The 14,737-nt window shown below is 41.3% G+C and overlaps 1 protein-coding gene across 6 annotated transcripts in view; it reads right to left on the reverse strand.

The window, feature by feature from the left end:
* PALM2AKAP2 (PALM2 and AKAP2 fusion) overlaps positions 1 to 14,737 on the reverse strand; it is a 270,772-nt gene that overhangs the window by 114,003 nt on the left and 142,032 nt on the right. For all 6 annotated transcript variants that reach the window (XM_074811959.1, XM_074811957.1, XM_074811963.1 and 3 more), the window contains one exon: positions 386 to 468. In XM_074811959.1, coding sequence (XP_074668060.1) covers positions 386 to 468 — 83 coding nt within the window. The remainder of the gene's footprint in view (positions 1 to 385; positions 469 to 14,737) is intronic.

The raw sequence follows: 14,737 nt of genomic DNA on the forward strand, positions 1-14,737 counted from the left end.
GGACTGAGAAGAGAAGGTGCAAGGGAAGATGTGTGGGGGTTTGACTGATTGTGAGGAAGGATTGAGCATTAGTTTGACACCATCTTGCAGTGAGCTGCCAGGATTATTTAACAAGACCCTCCAGGAGATGCAGTTTTATTGAAGGTCCACATAATCCCAACCATTGCACCAGGCTTTCAAACATTTAGGAGGAGATGCTGCAGTAGTCAAGCAAATGCAGTCTACACCAACAGGATCTGCTGTACAAACTACTCCCACCGCGACAATCTCCTCGCAACTGAAGAAGTGGCCCATCCCACTGAGCATGAGGTGCCATGTGGCATTATGTTTGAGTGCAGCGCGGATCCCTGTGCTTCCCACAAAGATGTGGTGGGAGGAGACTTACCCCTGCACCCTCCTCGGCTTTTGGACTTTCACAGAAGCATGGTCCCGGCGGGTCCCTTGGCAGCATATCTGATCCTCCTGTGCCTACAAAACCAAAGACATTTTATTGCCTATGGGAGAATATGCATGGCTGAGAGGTTGCTTTGCTTTGCTTGGATTTATTCCTACCAGCCACACTCTGTTGCCAGCCTGCTATCTTGTCAGTGTTGTTAAAGAAAGCAGAAAGGGTACAAAAACTGGAAAACATCTTTGCCAGCTGGAGACGGCTCTGCATGCTGTGGAGAGGCAGCCACCACTGGGAGAAGATGCAGCGAGTGCTTAGAGAGTTAACACAGCACGCTGTGGCTCAGGAAGGACTTATTCAATTTCAGCCCTGCAGTGGTGATCCCTGTCCCTTGGGTGGTGCCCAGTACCCGGGGCTGAGGCTGCCCTGATCCCTGATGGGGTGATGGGATGGCCCTGGCTGTCAGGTCCAGCCTTGCCACCCCCAGGGAACCCCTCAGACACTGGTTGCTCTGTGCTTGCCTGTGTTGCGGTGCTGAAGGTGTGACTGGGCTCACACCATCCTCGGGATGAGCTTGTCCTGTCTTGGGGAGAAGCCAAAGGACTTTTCAGCACTTCTATGTATCCCAAGGAAAGGGTAACTCGGAGCATCTTGGACCCTAACTAAGAGAATCTCATTAGCGAGCACTGTTTGTCAGCCAGGCAGAAGTCACCACTACTTATCGGGTGAGGTCAGGTTGCAGGCACAGCTCACAAGGTGCAGGCAGCCTGTCAGTCCTGTCTGGCAGAAGAACCTCTGCACTTTTATTTCTACATCAGGATTAAACCTTAAAGAGAGTAAGAACATATCCACTGATTTCACCTCCAGGGACAATCTTGCTTAAGCACAGCTAGCCACAGACAGCTGCTTGATTGCTTCTGGAATTTCCTTAACAATGGCAATAATTACAATAAATAATGATGAATTAGAGTCAGATTAAATCAGTGAATATTTTCTTAACTGTGTGTGGTGGTTTGACTGCCAGACCCAGTACACTGTGAAATTAAATTATAGGGGCTACACGATCTCCTCTGTAGAAGATAAGGATGTATAAGGATTTATATATCATCTCTAGTAACACTGTTGAATGTACATGTTCACACTGAGAATGCATTGAATAACCTTCCGTGTGCTACCACAGCACTGTGTGCACCTCCTAAATTTGAAATATGGCCCATGTAATAATACAGTTTGAAATGGCTCTGCAGTTCTTGGTCAATACAAGGACAGATATTCATGCCCTCTGCTGCTAGTTCACTCTATGATCTTGAGCGTGTCTCTTCAAACCACCACTGTTTGTGTATGCTCCACAGTTGTGTTATGATTACTTATGCAAAAGGATCTGTGCGTCAAAGATGCCCTTTGCTTATTTGTTGCTCCAGCAGACAGTGGCATGTGCTTACAGTGCCAGCTTGAGCTGTAGTCTACCTATGGGTACATGGAGCACTGACTACACCTGTATCTTTCTAACAATGGATTTCCTGCTTTTTGACAGCCTCAGATCTTTTGCCTTGGGGGAAGTTACATTAAAAATTGTCAGTGCCACTCATGTGCCAAAATTCTGTAGGTGCTTTTAACTTTTTCCAGCACAGGTTATTTGGAGCTGACTGCTCTTCTTCCCACATGCTGACCTATGGTGTCCATGTAGTCCACAGAGCCAATAGGTAGCCCCCAGCAAAGTGTGGAGACTTCATTAAAACCAGTGGAAGTGCGTCATAGTAAAATTGGGACCTTTTTTTCTTGCTATGCTCTCAGCACTCTGGAGAAGTCCACAAAGCCAGAAGTGTAATCCTGTGACTTTACCACAGGATTGATCCCTCTTTTGCGTTCATCTCTGCTGGGTTTTCCCTACAGCATTGCTGCAGAAACGGCATCTAGTTTATTCTGTCCCCCCCCCTTTTTTTTTTCTGCTGTTTTTTTTGGTTGGTTGGTTGTTTTTTTTTTTTTTTTTTTATTTCCAGCTCACTTTGATAGTCATGCTAATTTCAGGACACAAGGACTTCCTTGTTACACATCTGTAGAGCATTTTAGCATAGTGGGCCTCTGATTGTCTACTGATACCTATGTGCTCTCCTGCTATTCAAAGACAGATGTAAAATAGAGATGTGTGTCTTTTTTTACAATTTGACTAAAGCATCCCTTCATACTCAGGTCTCCGTCCATATTTTCCTGCAATGTATTTGGAACTGCGAAGCCTTCAGCGTGTTGTCCTTGTGTGGATGCCTCGGTTTGCATTAGCAAGTAGCTGTGCAGTAGGAGTGGATCAGAGGATGGGAGCAGTTGGTGCTGCTCCCATCTCTAGATCTATATTGTATTTCCAGGATTTAATGTCAGATTAGATTTAGTCTGGTTCCCTGGACTGAATGTTACCACAGTGTCAGAAGGAATAATACTTGATTTGAATATTTGTGTTTCCACTAGGGTTTGAAAAGTATTTCATGTGACCCTGAGAAGAGTTTCTGGTTTGGTTTCCTCTAGAAGGACTCCTGCTTGTGACTCAACAGTCTCATCACATAGTGTGAATCAATCCACATCTGAACTAGTTGCAGGTGTGGTTGAAGAAAAAGGTATGATTTCACTAAAAAACATACTATGTTCTCTGCCAATGCAGTCTATGACCACCAAGAAAGGACAGTTGGTGACTGGGATGCTAAACAGAGATGTGGGTAGCCTAATTTCACACCTGTGCCACAGCTAACATTCTGCATAGCTCTTGGCAGTCACCGGTATTGACTTAAGTTGTCACTGTAAGTGATATTCACCACTGATATGGCAACACATGAAAGATTAAGAAGAGATCATTACAGCAGTAATATATACACTTAACTAGGAAAAAAATTAATGGAAGTCCAAGGCCTAGAAATTAAAACCATAAGAAAAGGATAGATTTCTCCCAAATATCACAAACTTTTAGGTACCATAAGCCTGAGTAGACTTCATCTCCACACTCTGTATTTGGTGACAGGCCATATCTGCCACAGCATGGACTTGATCTGCATGAAGGACCTGGCAACTTTGTAATCACCCTTGGATTAAAAAAAAAAAAAAAAATCCCAAGCACATTCACATCCATGGGCATGTTGTAAAGGCTGCACATAGTACCAGTTCATGCTGCCATTAGTTCTGAAAGTTCTATCATTGTCTGTACAGCAGTGATAAAGTAACTCAACCAGAACAGCTGCAGGGCAGCTCCATCAGCACTATTGGGGCTCAGTGGCTTTTCATCCATCTCTGTGCATGCTAGCTCCACTTCTGTGTAGCACTGTGCTGACTTATTTGTTTCCTTTTATTTGCTGTTGATTTCAACTGTGAATAGGGTTTGATGGATGACAGGAGTTTAACAATAAAGAGGACAGGACAATACAACAGGAATGAAGCTGAGCTAACAGTCTTTTTCCTTAAGAGACGTATCCATGCAGACTTGGGAAAGAAATCAAGGTGCGGATAATAAGAGGGAATTTAGGCTCTCAGATCACCTATATCAGCCAGGAGAGAAAGGAATGAATGTTGTCAAGACAGGAAGGATGAAATTTAAGTGAAAGAGGGAGATGCCCAGTTCCTGGTGATGTAGTTGACAGTGAAAGTGAAGAATATGGATGAAAAATAGAGGTACTAGTGAGGGATCTGGAAAACTGCTGTGCACACCCACTCATTGCTCTTAAAAAGGGGAGACTTTAGCAGTTAGTTCCTGAATCAAAGTTCTTTGTGGGCTGTGCTGTGACTGTGGAGGAAGCACCTCTGTGTTGGTTAGCAGTGATCTGGGGCAGTAAACTCATCTCAAGAGTGCTTGCTCCATCCATCTCAGTCTGTCAGCCCTTTTGGATTTCTGCTCTACTTCTATAGGATCTGGACAAAGAAAGGAAACTAAGGTGCAATTCAGCTACCAAAATATGTGAACTTTCTACAGGGGCCCCCAACTCTCTTAGAAAATTCTTCACAAATGCAAAGATTACCCAGAAACCATGGACTTAGGGTCTTAATTTTGCTTGTTGTTTTAGAAACAGAGTGCTTTGTATTTTCAGCATATAGACTCTCATTGCTGTGTTGTTAAGCTGGTAGAAAACAACTCCAAGCCCTGTACAACCATTACCACTGGGGTAGGCTGTATCCATCTGAAGCCTGTCAACCTACATCCTCTTGCAAAAGAAACTGGTGCAGTAAAGGGGCAGGTTGTAGCATAAGATGACCTGAATCAGGGAACACTTTTAGGGCAAAGATTTTTCTCCTCAGAGGAAAAGGTAGATAAAGTGCTTATGAGTATTCACCAGAAAAACTCCTGCAGTGATCAAATCACACTAAATCAAGCCTTCTTCACTTCTCACATGATAGTCATTTATACCTGCTATGAAAGGTTAGGGCATAGTCAAATGTTCGCTTGCATGGCAGCTGGAGCAGTTTAAGATTTATTATCCTCTTTCACTGAGGTTGTTTGCGGGAGCACTTTTTGTGATTTTCAGAGCCAAGGGAGATTGCACCCATGCACTGAAAGGACATGTTACTACTCCCAGTTTGTCCCTCTCTGCCTGCTGGAGGGTGCAGCCATCTCAGATCTGCCAGTCAGTCTGTTGCACACAAGAGTGTGTCCTGCCCTGTTCAAATTGGAAGGGAACAGGCCAGTTCCAAATACATAAATCCTGGATCATCACTAAACTGGTCCATTTGGTCTTGAACAGGCCAAGGAAGCAATTTATTAGAGCAACTATTTTCACTTGACTTGAACCACAGGGAATCCTGCTGTTTCTCAGTCTGCTTTCTTTCAGCTACATATGACTTGTCATTAAAAATGAAAGCCAAACTATGTCCTCGTGTTGCTGTCTTGGCAATGCCCAGCTGAGCCAGCAGACAGATGCCATGTTAAACTACAAAGCAGAGTTTTTCAACAGTTATTCCTGTGAATAATAGAAGGTCATTCAGAAAAATAAAATCCTCAAAGAAGGAGAGGAAGAGAAAAAAAGAGACACAGTCTAGGAAAAAAGGACTTTCAGCAAGAGTGCTACATGTTTATTTATTGAATTATTCAATATTATTTATTAAAATGGCTTGGTGACCTCACAGAGTTCGTACTGGAAGAGGTCACATATCAGTACGAAGACAAAGGCGTAACTTAAGTGGTGAAGAAAGCCACTCATTTATCTGTTTTTTTTGCACTTACTTCTCATTAATATAAGCTATGTTTAGGCACTGCATCCTTGCTATATTTTGAAACAATAGTAAGGAAACTTTCTTATTCTTTTAACTATGCTTTGAATGCTCACTTCTAAGAGTTAAGAAAAGATTTTAGTCTCAGTTTCCGTAGAATTTTCAGTCTTAGAAAAATTATTGTGAAGAGTGCTGTAGGTGTCACTTCTCTTGTGATGTGAGTGTCTCTCTGATAGCAATTGTCTTAAGAGTGCTAGCTCATTTAATCTGTTTTTCTGCATCTGATAGCAGTGTTATTCACTGGGGTGTATGCACAGGTTATAGAGCTAATGGCACAATTCTCTTTTGCTGATTTGCTTTTCTCTTTCAAATGATTATTTTTTTCAGCTTTCACACTGTGATGTATTTTGGACTTAAATACAAATAAGGCAAAGTGTCCCTACTAGAGCTAGTAAGAGAGAAGTCACACCCACTTTATGCCCCACTGAAAAGGAGCCTTGGCTGGTGTCGTTTCTCAGAGGGTACTGGTTGGATTGTGACCATGCCAGAAGCACTGTGCTGCATCTGTACTAAGAATAGGTGTCAAAGGCTCAGTCTCCAAAATTCAGATGTGTGTTTTAGTTGCAGATCTATTTTGGTGCCATTTTGGAAAACATTCATACAGACTTGCATTGCTGGTTGCAGGTGGTGTAGTTAAAGCCACTGCAGATCTCCATCACTGAGATGGATTAGCTCTTTTCAGCTCAGTCAGGCTTTCAGGAGTGATCTGAACTAGCCCAGTCTAGCTATATTCTTGACATAGCTTTTGCATGCTTCAGTTGTGTGGGAAGTGATGGCAGCTTGGGAGAACAACTATGTCTTCAGCCATTCCCTACAAAGTCGTGCAACACCAGTCTCAAACTTTGTCCCTTATTTGTTTTAATGTGGAATTTCTACCTACCAACATCATTCCTGGTGACCAGCAGTGATGAACTAGTGGTTCAGATTGTGCATGCATTTTCTGACAGATTTAACTCTGTGGGCAAAACCCTTTCAATAGTTAGTTGCAGTAGCATAAAATAGTTGCAAGCATGCTATGAAGTTCACCATTTCTGTCATGAAGCAAGCAAAAAGCCCTCAGAACTATAATCTACATATATTTTGCAATGAAACCTTAAGTATAGACGAGCCCTAAGGTTAAAGTTATTCTAAGAGAATGAGATTACAATGTTGCTTAGAAAATTGCTTCCAATCTCACCAGTCTTGTTCCCAGTGAACAGTTTATGATGAAATTGTGAGAGAAACACTGAAATTTTTGGAGGAAGAAAGGTCTGCAGGAAGTAAGCTAAAACTCTGACATGAATTGGGTGGTATGAGGAAGGGAAAAACTGTGAATTTTGTTTCTCTTGTAATAATTTGCCTTGGAGTGCATTCCCTTATTTGGAAACGCCAGGTAAGAAGTGTGATGTTCTATCGTTAAAAGAGCAGATAGACTGCTAGCTTTGTCTAGAGTTAGTTCCTGTATGTGGCAGCAGTGCAGCCAAACAATGAATTCATTGCCTTGCACAATGGTTTAAAAATAGCAGAGAACTCCTTGTATGATATAAAGAAGGGAAGCACAAGTGACTCATGCAAATTCTTTTTAATCATGACATCTTAAGCTCAACCACAGAAAGCAGGCAGAAGGTAGCAGAAAGATTATCTGCTACTGATAGCCATTCTCTACTAGGAGAAAGAAAAACCATCAGTTACACAAACAATGCTGAAAGTACATGTCTGTAATGCAGTGAGGGAGACAAGTAGCTTGTGGTGGTCATCTCACTGCATCTGCCCAGAGGATTTCTTGCCCCCAAGAAATGCATGTGTGTAAATACCACAAAGATTAGCTCCTAACCCTCTCAGCAGAGCCAACAGAGAGGACTGCAAGAGATGTGTCCAATTTCCTTAACTGCAGTTTATCTCCTGTCTTCATCATGCTAGTCTTGCGCACACTGAAGCAGACAAGGCATAATTTTATGATCCCTTCTGTTACCTGGAGCTGCATGTACCAACAGTTAGGAGTGCTACGTGCATATGAGGAAGATGCTATGGATGCATCTCCAACAGACAAAAGCGGTATGCATCCAGTTAAACCTAATTTCCCCTTCTGTGACTTTTAGCAGCAGGCAGGACATTCCCCATTAGTGGATACTACTGCTGAAGTAAATGGCCATGCCTCTGCAGTGCACCTGATGGGTTTGAGAGGAAAGCAATCTCCATTTTTCAGCAAACTATGTCTTTATAGGACTCTTACAATTATTCTTTTTTGCTTTTCCCTGTGGTGAGCAACCAGTATGGCTCAACAGACTAAATCCTTATATGTGTCAGGTTGCATTACTGTGGAGGAAAAGGGACAATCATATTCTACTGACATTTAGCTGCAGGTAATAGAGTGCATATAAAAGGACCTATCACTGTCAATTTTCCTCTCACACCTCATGGTCTCCTTCAGGGGTGACATTTTGGATCTGGTTTGCATTTGGAGGTCTGACAATAAATGGCTGGCTCACTGAAGCTGCAGTAGAAATGACTGAACTGCATACATCCACCTAGTGGATTTAGGAATAAATAGGTATAGTTTCTTCTGATAAGTCTCCCTCCACACTGCTAAAAATGCCATATTGCAAGATTTTCACAGTTAACCCAGGAGTTAAACAAATAAAACAGTGGGGGTTCACAGCATAAGACCCTGAAGAGGTATCTCTGTCCTTGACAAGGCAACAGCAGGACCCCTGAGTAGACTGAGAGTGGGCTCATCTGCCTGATAAGATTGCAGTTGTTAAGGGCCAAACTGCAGTGAGGCAGACCTAGCCCAAACTGTCTTGACTGGCCTAATGTTTGACCTCCAGTTTTGCATACTTCTGAGTTAAGATTGTAATGTCAGTTGCTTTGAAGGAATGTGCAATTTTTCTATCAGACAAATTTGTATCAACACTTTACTGCAAAGCTAAAACTGCCAGTTTTGCTTGACAGAAGATGGTATTAATTAATGCCTTGTCACTATATTCTGTTGAGGGAAAAAGTGCCAGGTATGAATGAACCTACCTCAACCCTGCATTTGTACTAGACACACATGTTAGTGCAAATCCTGTAAACTCTTCAACGGCGATGCCAAATCTTGCTCTTCCCTAGATAGGTGTATGAGAGTTAAAAGGTTCAGGTGAACTGGTGTTATCATGGTGTGAGCCACGACACTGCTGGAAAGCCATGCAATCCAGGGGAGTGGACCCTTTCCAGCCAGATGTTTGGGTCACCTGAAGTTGAGAGTGGATCTATTATCTGCAAGAAGAGATCCAGAGCACTGAACAGGGTTGGTAACCGTGTAGTCAGATTAAAATCACTGCTTGATGTAAGGTTAATATAATCTGACTTTTAACAAAAGGACATAGGAGGTAAGATCCAGATGTTTAAGGATGAAGACACCTATCTTCACCTAAACCTAGTTGTGCTGCATGGTAATCAGTTTCAGTCATTTTAGAGGGAGTACTTATAGAGAAAGTTACTGCTCAATTAGAGAAGATGCATCAGCCTCTGGCCTCTGTGGATAAGGTTGGCAATCTTAGAAAATGGCATATAATTAGGAAAAATTATAGTGTTTGCTTTCAAAGTACTATTTGTTTTCCCAGAAAAAGCAAACTCACAGGCAAACGTAATACCCAGATACAGTATATCCTCCCCAGTTATTCACACATCAACTCCCCAGAATTAAAATAGGTAGTGAAATGTTTCATTTCCCAGCCACAACATTCAAGAGAAGCATGGCTTGCTAGCCAAAACTCCAGTGATGTTTCTTATCCAAGCCATATGCTCGAAAGAGTTCAGTAAAGGATTGTTTGGCTCTCTAATAGAGGAAGATATCTTTTTATGATCCTCTAAATTATGATTTCGGTCTCATGATATTGGTCTATATTTTGCACCTAAAAGATTTGATGTTTAAGGAAAGATCACAAGTTAATGTGTGATGCCACATTCATCAACTTCTAGACAATACCTAGGGCATTATGAGAAGTATAACAAGCTACATTTCATGTATGCTTTTTGAGTCCTGCTGCACAGAGATGGGCTAACTGGATATAACTTAGCCTGGAAAGTGTCCCCACACTGGGGACTCGTGTAAAGATGGCATCCTGAAACATAAAACCTGGATTCTGCCTGGGAGCCTGACCAAACCTCCATATTAATAAACATAACAGGAGATTAAAGAGGTGCTTTCTCTCTGCGCTTTCAAAATGAGCACAGGCCAGCCATGTATTCCCAAGGGGATGGGATTCTGGCTTTGTTCTCAATCAGTTCTTCAAAGCTACAACATCTGCTCCTTAAAGAATGCCCTGCTGATGCAATGCAAAAACTCTGACTCTTGTGTCCATGGTATACTAAACGTGGCTCTTCAAGAGTAGAACAAACAGCTACGGCACAATCCAAAGTCAGTAAGAAAATGCTGGTTGACTTCTGCAGGCTTGTGGAAATTATCAGCTCAGTTCTACTTGTTCTCTCTCAGCTGTGTATCTGTCCTGTGATGTGCGTTGTCTAAATTTGAAATTAAAAACATTCATAGAGTCACAGAATCCTGACACAATGAATGTCTTTAAGCACTTGCATTCCACAGTGCGTCAAAGAACAACTAAGGCTGATGCTTCACCTTTGGTAGATATGCTTGCATTCGGGCTTTCAGAGCCTCATGATTTTAACTTACAGCACCTTCATTACTTGCTGGGGCAGAACTCACGTGCAAGGCAGTCCCATGATGTGACAGGTTTCCCTGCCTGATGAGACAGTCCATCTGTGCAGGCTACACCAAAGTGGAAGCTGATGCATGGACAGTATATTTGACCGGGGATTTTTTGCAGAGCTTGAGCCCTGAGCCTAGACGGGGGCATGCTAAAGCTCTGATAAACAAAACTGACCTCCTTTTAAAATGTGGCTTTTGTAGTGCATGTGCTTCTCCCTTTATGTGTCCTACTTCTTTGGTTCCCTCTGCTCCTCCTTAGCATGAGTGTTGATTAAGTAAAGTGTCATCCTGAGAGAATTAGCTACCCTCTTGAGAAAAAGCAGCATAGAGCCTGTACCAGGGTTCCAATACACATTTTTCATAGCTCTCATTTTGACAATAAGCCCATAATACCAGTGGAATAGAGCATGAAGAAAGCATAAAATTACATCAGGGCTTCAATTAATTTTCCTATTACCTGCAACTCAAATACTTAATGCTTCTGTGCCAGAGTTATTACTTTTATAAGATTTTAAACTATAACATTTTAAAGAGGCAGCCTGCCCTGTAGAGAGATTCCAGCTCTGAAAACAAACAAAGATCAAGAAATTTCAAAAGGTTTAAGAGTAAGTCCCCAAATGTCAGGCTGCATGTTTAAACCTTTCCTAGTGAAATCTAGCAAACTAAGATTCTTGTGAAATTTCTCAAAATTAGAAATGTATTAGAAAGCCTCTTTTTGAAAGAACCACTGTGCTTTCATGCCAAGTCTTGCCTAGAACATGAAATTGCAGAGACATAATGAATAGATGAGAGGTGTTTTTCGGTGGTGGTTTTTTTATTTATTTTATTTTATTTAAATGACAACCAAATAACTTGATCCTCAGCAGCTCTCAATTTATGAATAGTTCAGTCTGAGTTTAAACGAAGTTCATAGCTACTTCTTCTTTTATTCAGGCTATTCAAACATTCTCTTCACAACCTGCACTGATAAAAATAACAGTCATGCTTAATTTATTTTAACTGTGCAGGTAGGTTGTTTGGATTTTTCACATTCTGAGAACAGCAGTGCGTCTTCTAGTTCAGTAAAAGACAGTTTCTAAGAACACAAGAAATGCCCCACTGGACCAGAGCAATTGTCTTTGACAGTAGCAGTAAGACACTTCACATAGGGAGAACACCTGCACCCAGCCTGTATCTTCAGACCTTCCCCTGTACTTCCTCCAGCATCCACAATCACTAAATTAGGGATGTCATTGGACACATCTCTGCCTTGTCTCTTTCATATGTTTTCTGGATCTGTTTTCCATTGGTTTGTTAACATGGACACATTTCTCTGTCTGGTTTTCTTTTTTTTTTTTTTTCCTGTATAACACCATCGTCATCTACATGGTATATGAACAACAACATTTAGCACTACCAGTTCAGAGACCTCTAAAGAGGATGGATAATGAATGTGTGTACTGTCAGAAGTTATGATTTGCTAAACGGCTTAGTAGTTTTGAATGTCTAAGTTGTCACTGCAAAAGGACTGAATGCTCAGGAATTTAGACATTAATAGTCTGAACTTCAGGCCACCTTAAAAGAACCTCACATAGTATCCAGAAGCAGAGGCAGTCAAAGTAGTCATAACTTTCAGGAATTTTAGCCTCTAGCGATGTTTGTTGCAGAGAAAGGATCAGCAGAGTAAGTTCACATTCACTGCAGACACCCTATTTAATAAGGAATTAGGTTAGTAAAAAAAGACAGATGGCAAGAGCAGACAAGACAGTTTGAAACCCAAGGCCTAATTCAGCTTTGACATAGCTAAGCTGAATAGCAGCTGAAGTCAATGAGATGTTCACATGTTTCTATCAGGGCTAAGTTTGCTTCCTGATGTTTAGCAGAAAGGGGTGAATACTTGAGTTCAGATAGAATATTTTTTTTGTTTGGAAAACAGGGATGGTCATATGACATTTTCAGTGCTACTCTAAAGCCTACACTTTCAAAACTAGTAGACTTTATGAGCAGAGATATTTCCTGCATAATGCAAATACAGTTGAGAGACTGTGCCTGGCCTAAGGCTTTGTATATACGTAATGGAAATAAACAGATGGAGACACAAGCAGAGGCTTGTTCAGTGCAACCTAAGTGGAATGGGACTATGAATCTTTCTTCCCTGAATCTGAGCTAGATCTTTAATTTTTGGGTTTCTACAAGTCACTGCTGGGTGCCCAACTTTGCTTAGAATTACAATGGGAAGTATATTCATTCTCTAAATAAACATTTGGAGAATGAGCATTGGAAGCTAGCATTTCACCTTTTCTGCTTTTCCCTTCTGTCTTGGTGCCTTCAGCTATGAGGGATCTGAGAAAGAGTGCAGAGAGACTAACGGGGTACCAAATAGTCTCCCTTTGTCCACCTGGGGCTGCTCACTTTTCCTTTTTAATGGATCAGTGTTTGCCAAACGGCTCCTGGCTTGTAATTTGTTATCCTGTTTTGGGTATAAAATGAAAAGGTAGATCTTGTCCTGGTAAAATGGGATATTTACATTTTCTGCTGTGTAATGACATCTCTGGCCACTGTGGTTTAAGACATATTGATTGCCCTGGCTGCCTCTGCCAGGGTGCTCCTGCTGCAAATCAGTGACTTGGCTAATCCTCACTGGAAAACTGTGCCTTAGTTGAGATTGAGTTACCAAAATGTTGCAGAAAATTAAAAAAGAGAAAGGAAGACACAGCATTTGTGTTCTTATGTTTTTAATGCCCTCCAAAAACACTGTCAGAATGCTGCTTGTACAAGGAATCAGTAAAAGATACCTCTCTAATGGGAACAGTCATGCTTCTGCTATATAATGCCATGGCATTTCCCTCCCATCCTGTATTGGTGCACCAGCACAAAGACAGCCATAAAGCAATGGCAGGTAATCTTTCTTTGGCTCGGTCTACACTCTGGAAAACAACCTGGTCTATAAAACAAAAAGAACTTGCCTCCATACCTAACAGCTCCCAGTGCCAATATGCACACTTACGGGGCAGCAGATGATTTCCTCATGATGGGAAAAGGTCATTGCTAGGTCATTGCTAGGCAGAGTGTTAACTGATGGGATGTAATATAGGAGGTTTTGGGTCCATAATTGTTCCCACCCTGGGCACAGAAGCACTCTATGTGTGTATGAATTTTTAATGGGGCTCCCTGCAGCTGAGAAGCAGAGTTATCCGCCTGGTAGCTTTTCTGTTCATGACTTGTCCTCTGTGCAGATGAAAAGTGCACATGTGATAACAGTGATGAGCCACATCCGCATCACAAAATGTTTGTTTCTGAGGAACTGTTTGGGCTTCCACATTGTAGGCAGCCACTTCATGTGCTTCTACCTCACTTCCTCATTTTTAATATAACAATGATAACACTTCTCTGCCTTAATGGGATGCTGTGAAATTTCACTACATTGAAGACTGTGAAGTGTTGAGATATGGCAGTGTCTGGGCCTGGGTGAAAATGATATTAGCCATGCTGTACCCACGCACTGTGTTGAGGAACTTAAAACTGGCAATATCACAAGGATGGCTTTTATGTGGTGTAGCTGTTAGTTTTTGTCAGAAATACAACAAGATCAGCCTCAGTCAGGGACAGCAGAATTTCAAGTGCTAATCCCAGTGGGGCCCAGACAGGATATTTTAGTATGCTTGTTTCTGGAGACAGGTCTCTGCTATTTTTTTATACTATGCCACCATTCTTTGGGTCTTTCAGGGAGGAGAAATGGAACTATTTTATTGCTTTCTTAGGAGTTTTTTACCAGCAAATTATATTATAGGACAAGTGGAATTTAATCCAGTTCACCTTCCTTCTGATTCTAAACAAAAATTTGGAACATTAGTTATTTTAATGCAAATATTCAGGAGTGATTTGAAGTGCATTTTAAAGTACTCCAACTCCTATTCTGCAGAATGATCATAAGGCACTAACTCTTATGGTGGGAATCCATATACCTTATACTTGAATAATAACTTTGCTTTGTCTAAAAATGCACATTAGATGTTAGAAATAGCTTACAGAATTTTTTGTAGTTTAATTGTTAAAGACCACTTCCATTCAATTCTTCACTTACTTCCTGTAAATAATGAGGAGTATTCCACAAAAACTTAAGTTGTTTGGCACTTTAGTAAAATCAAGTGTACCAAGTCAGTTGCACAAGGCACATATGCTGTAATACAAGATGCTATCGCTTTGCTATTAACCATATTAAGTTGTCATTAAACTAGTTATGATTCTTGAGGGAAGACTAACATTACACTACGTCAGCTGCCAAGCCACAGCTCATATGTATAACCACCTTGGGTTTATTACTCAATCTGAAAACAAAAATTACAGTCTCCTAGAACCACATGTTATTTCTAAAATGTGGTCACTTTCATGATACCAATAGTTTTTCATTAAACAGTTTCTGGGAACAGTTCTGATATTTTTAT

Source organism: Strix aluco, chromosome Z, assembly GCF_031877795.1.
Source record: "Strix aluco isolate bStrAlu1 chromosome Z, bStrAlu1.hap1, whole genome shotgun sequence".
NCBI lineage: Eukaryota > Metazoa > Chordata > Aves > Strigiformes > Strigidae > Strix > Strix aluco.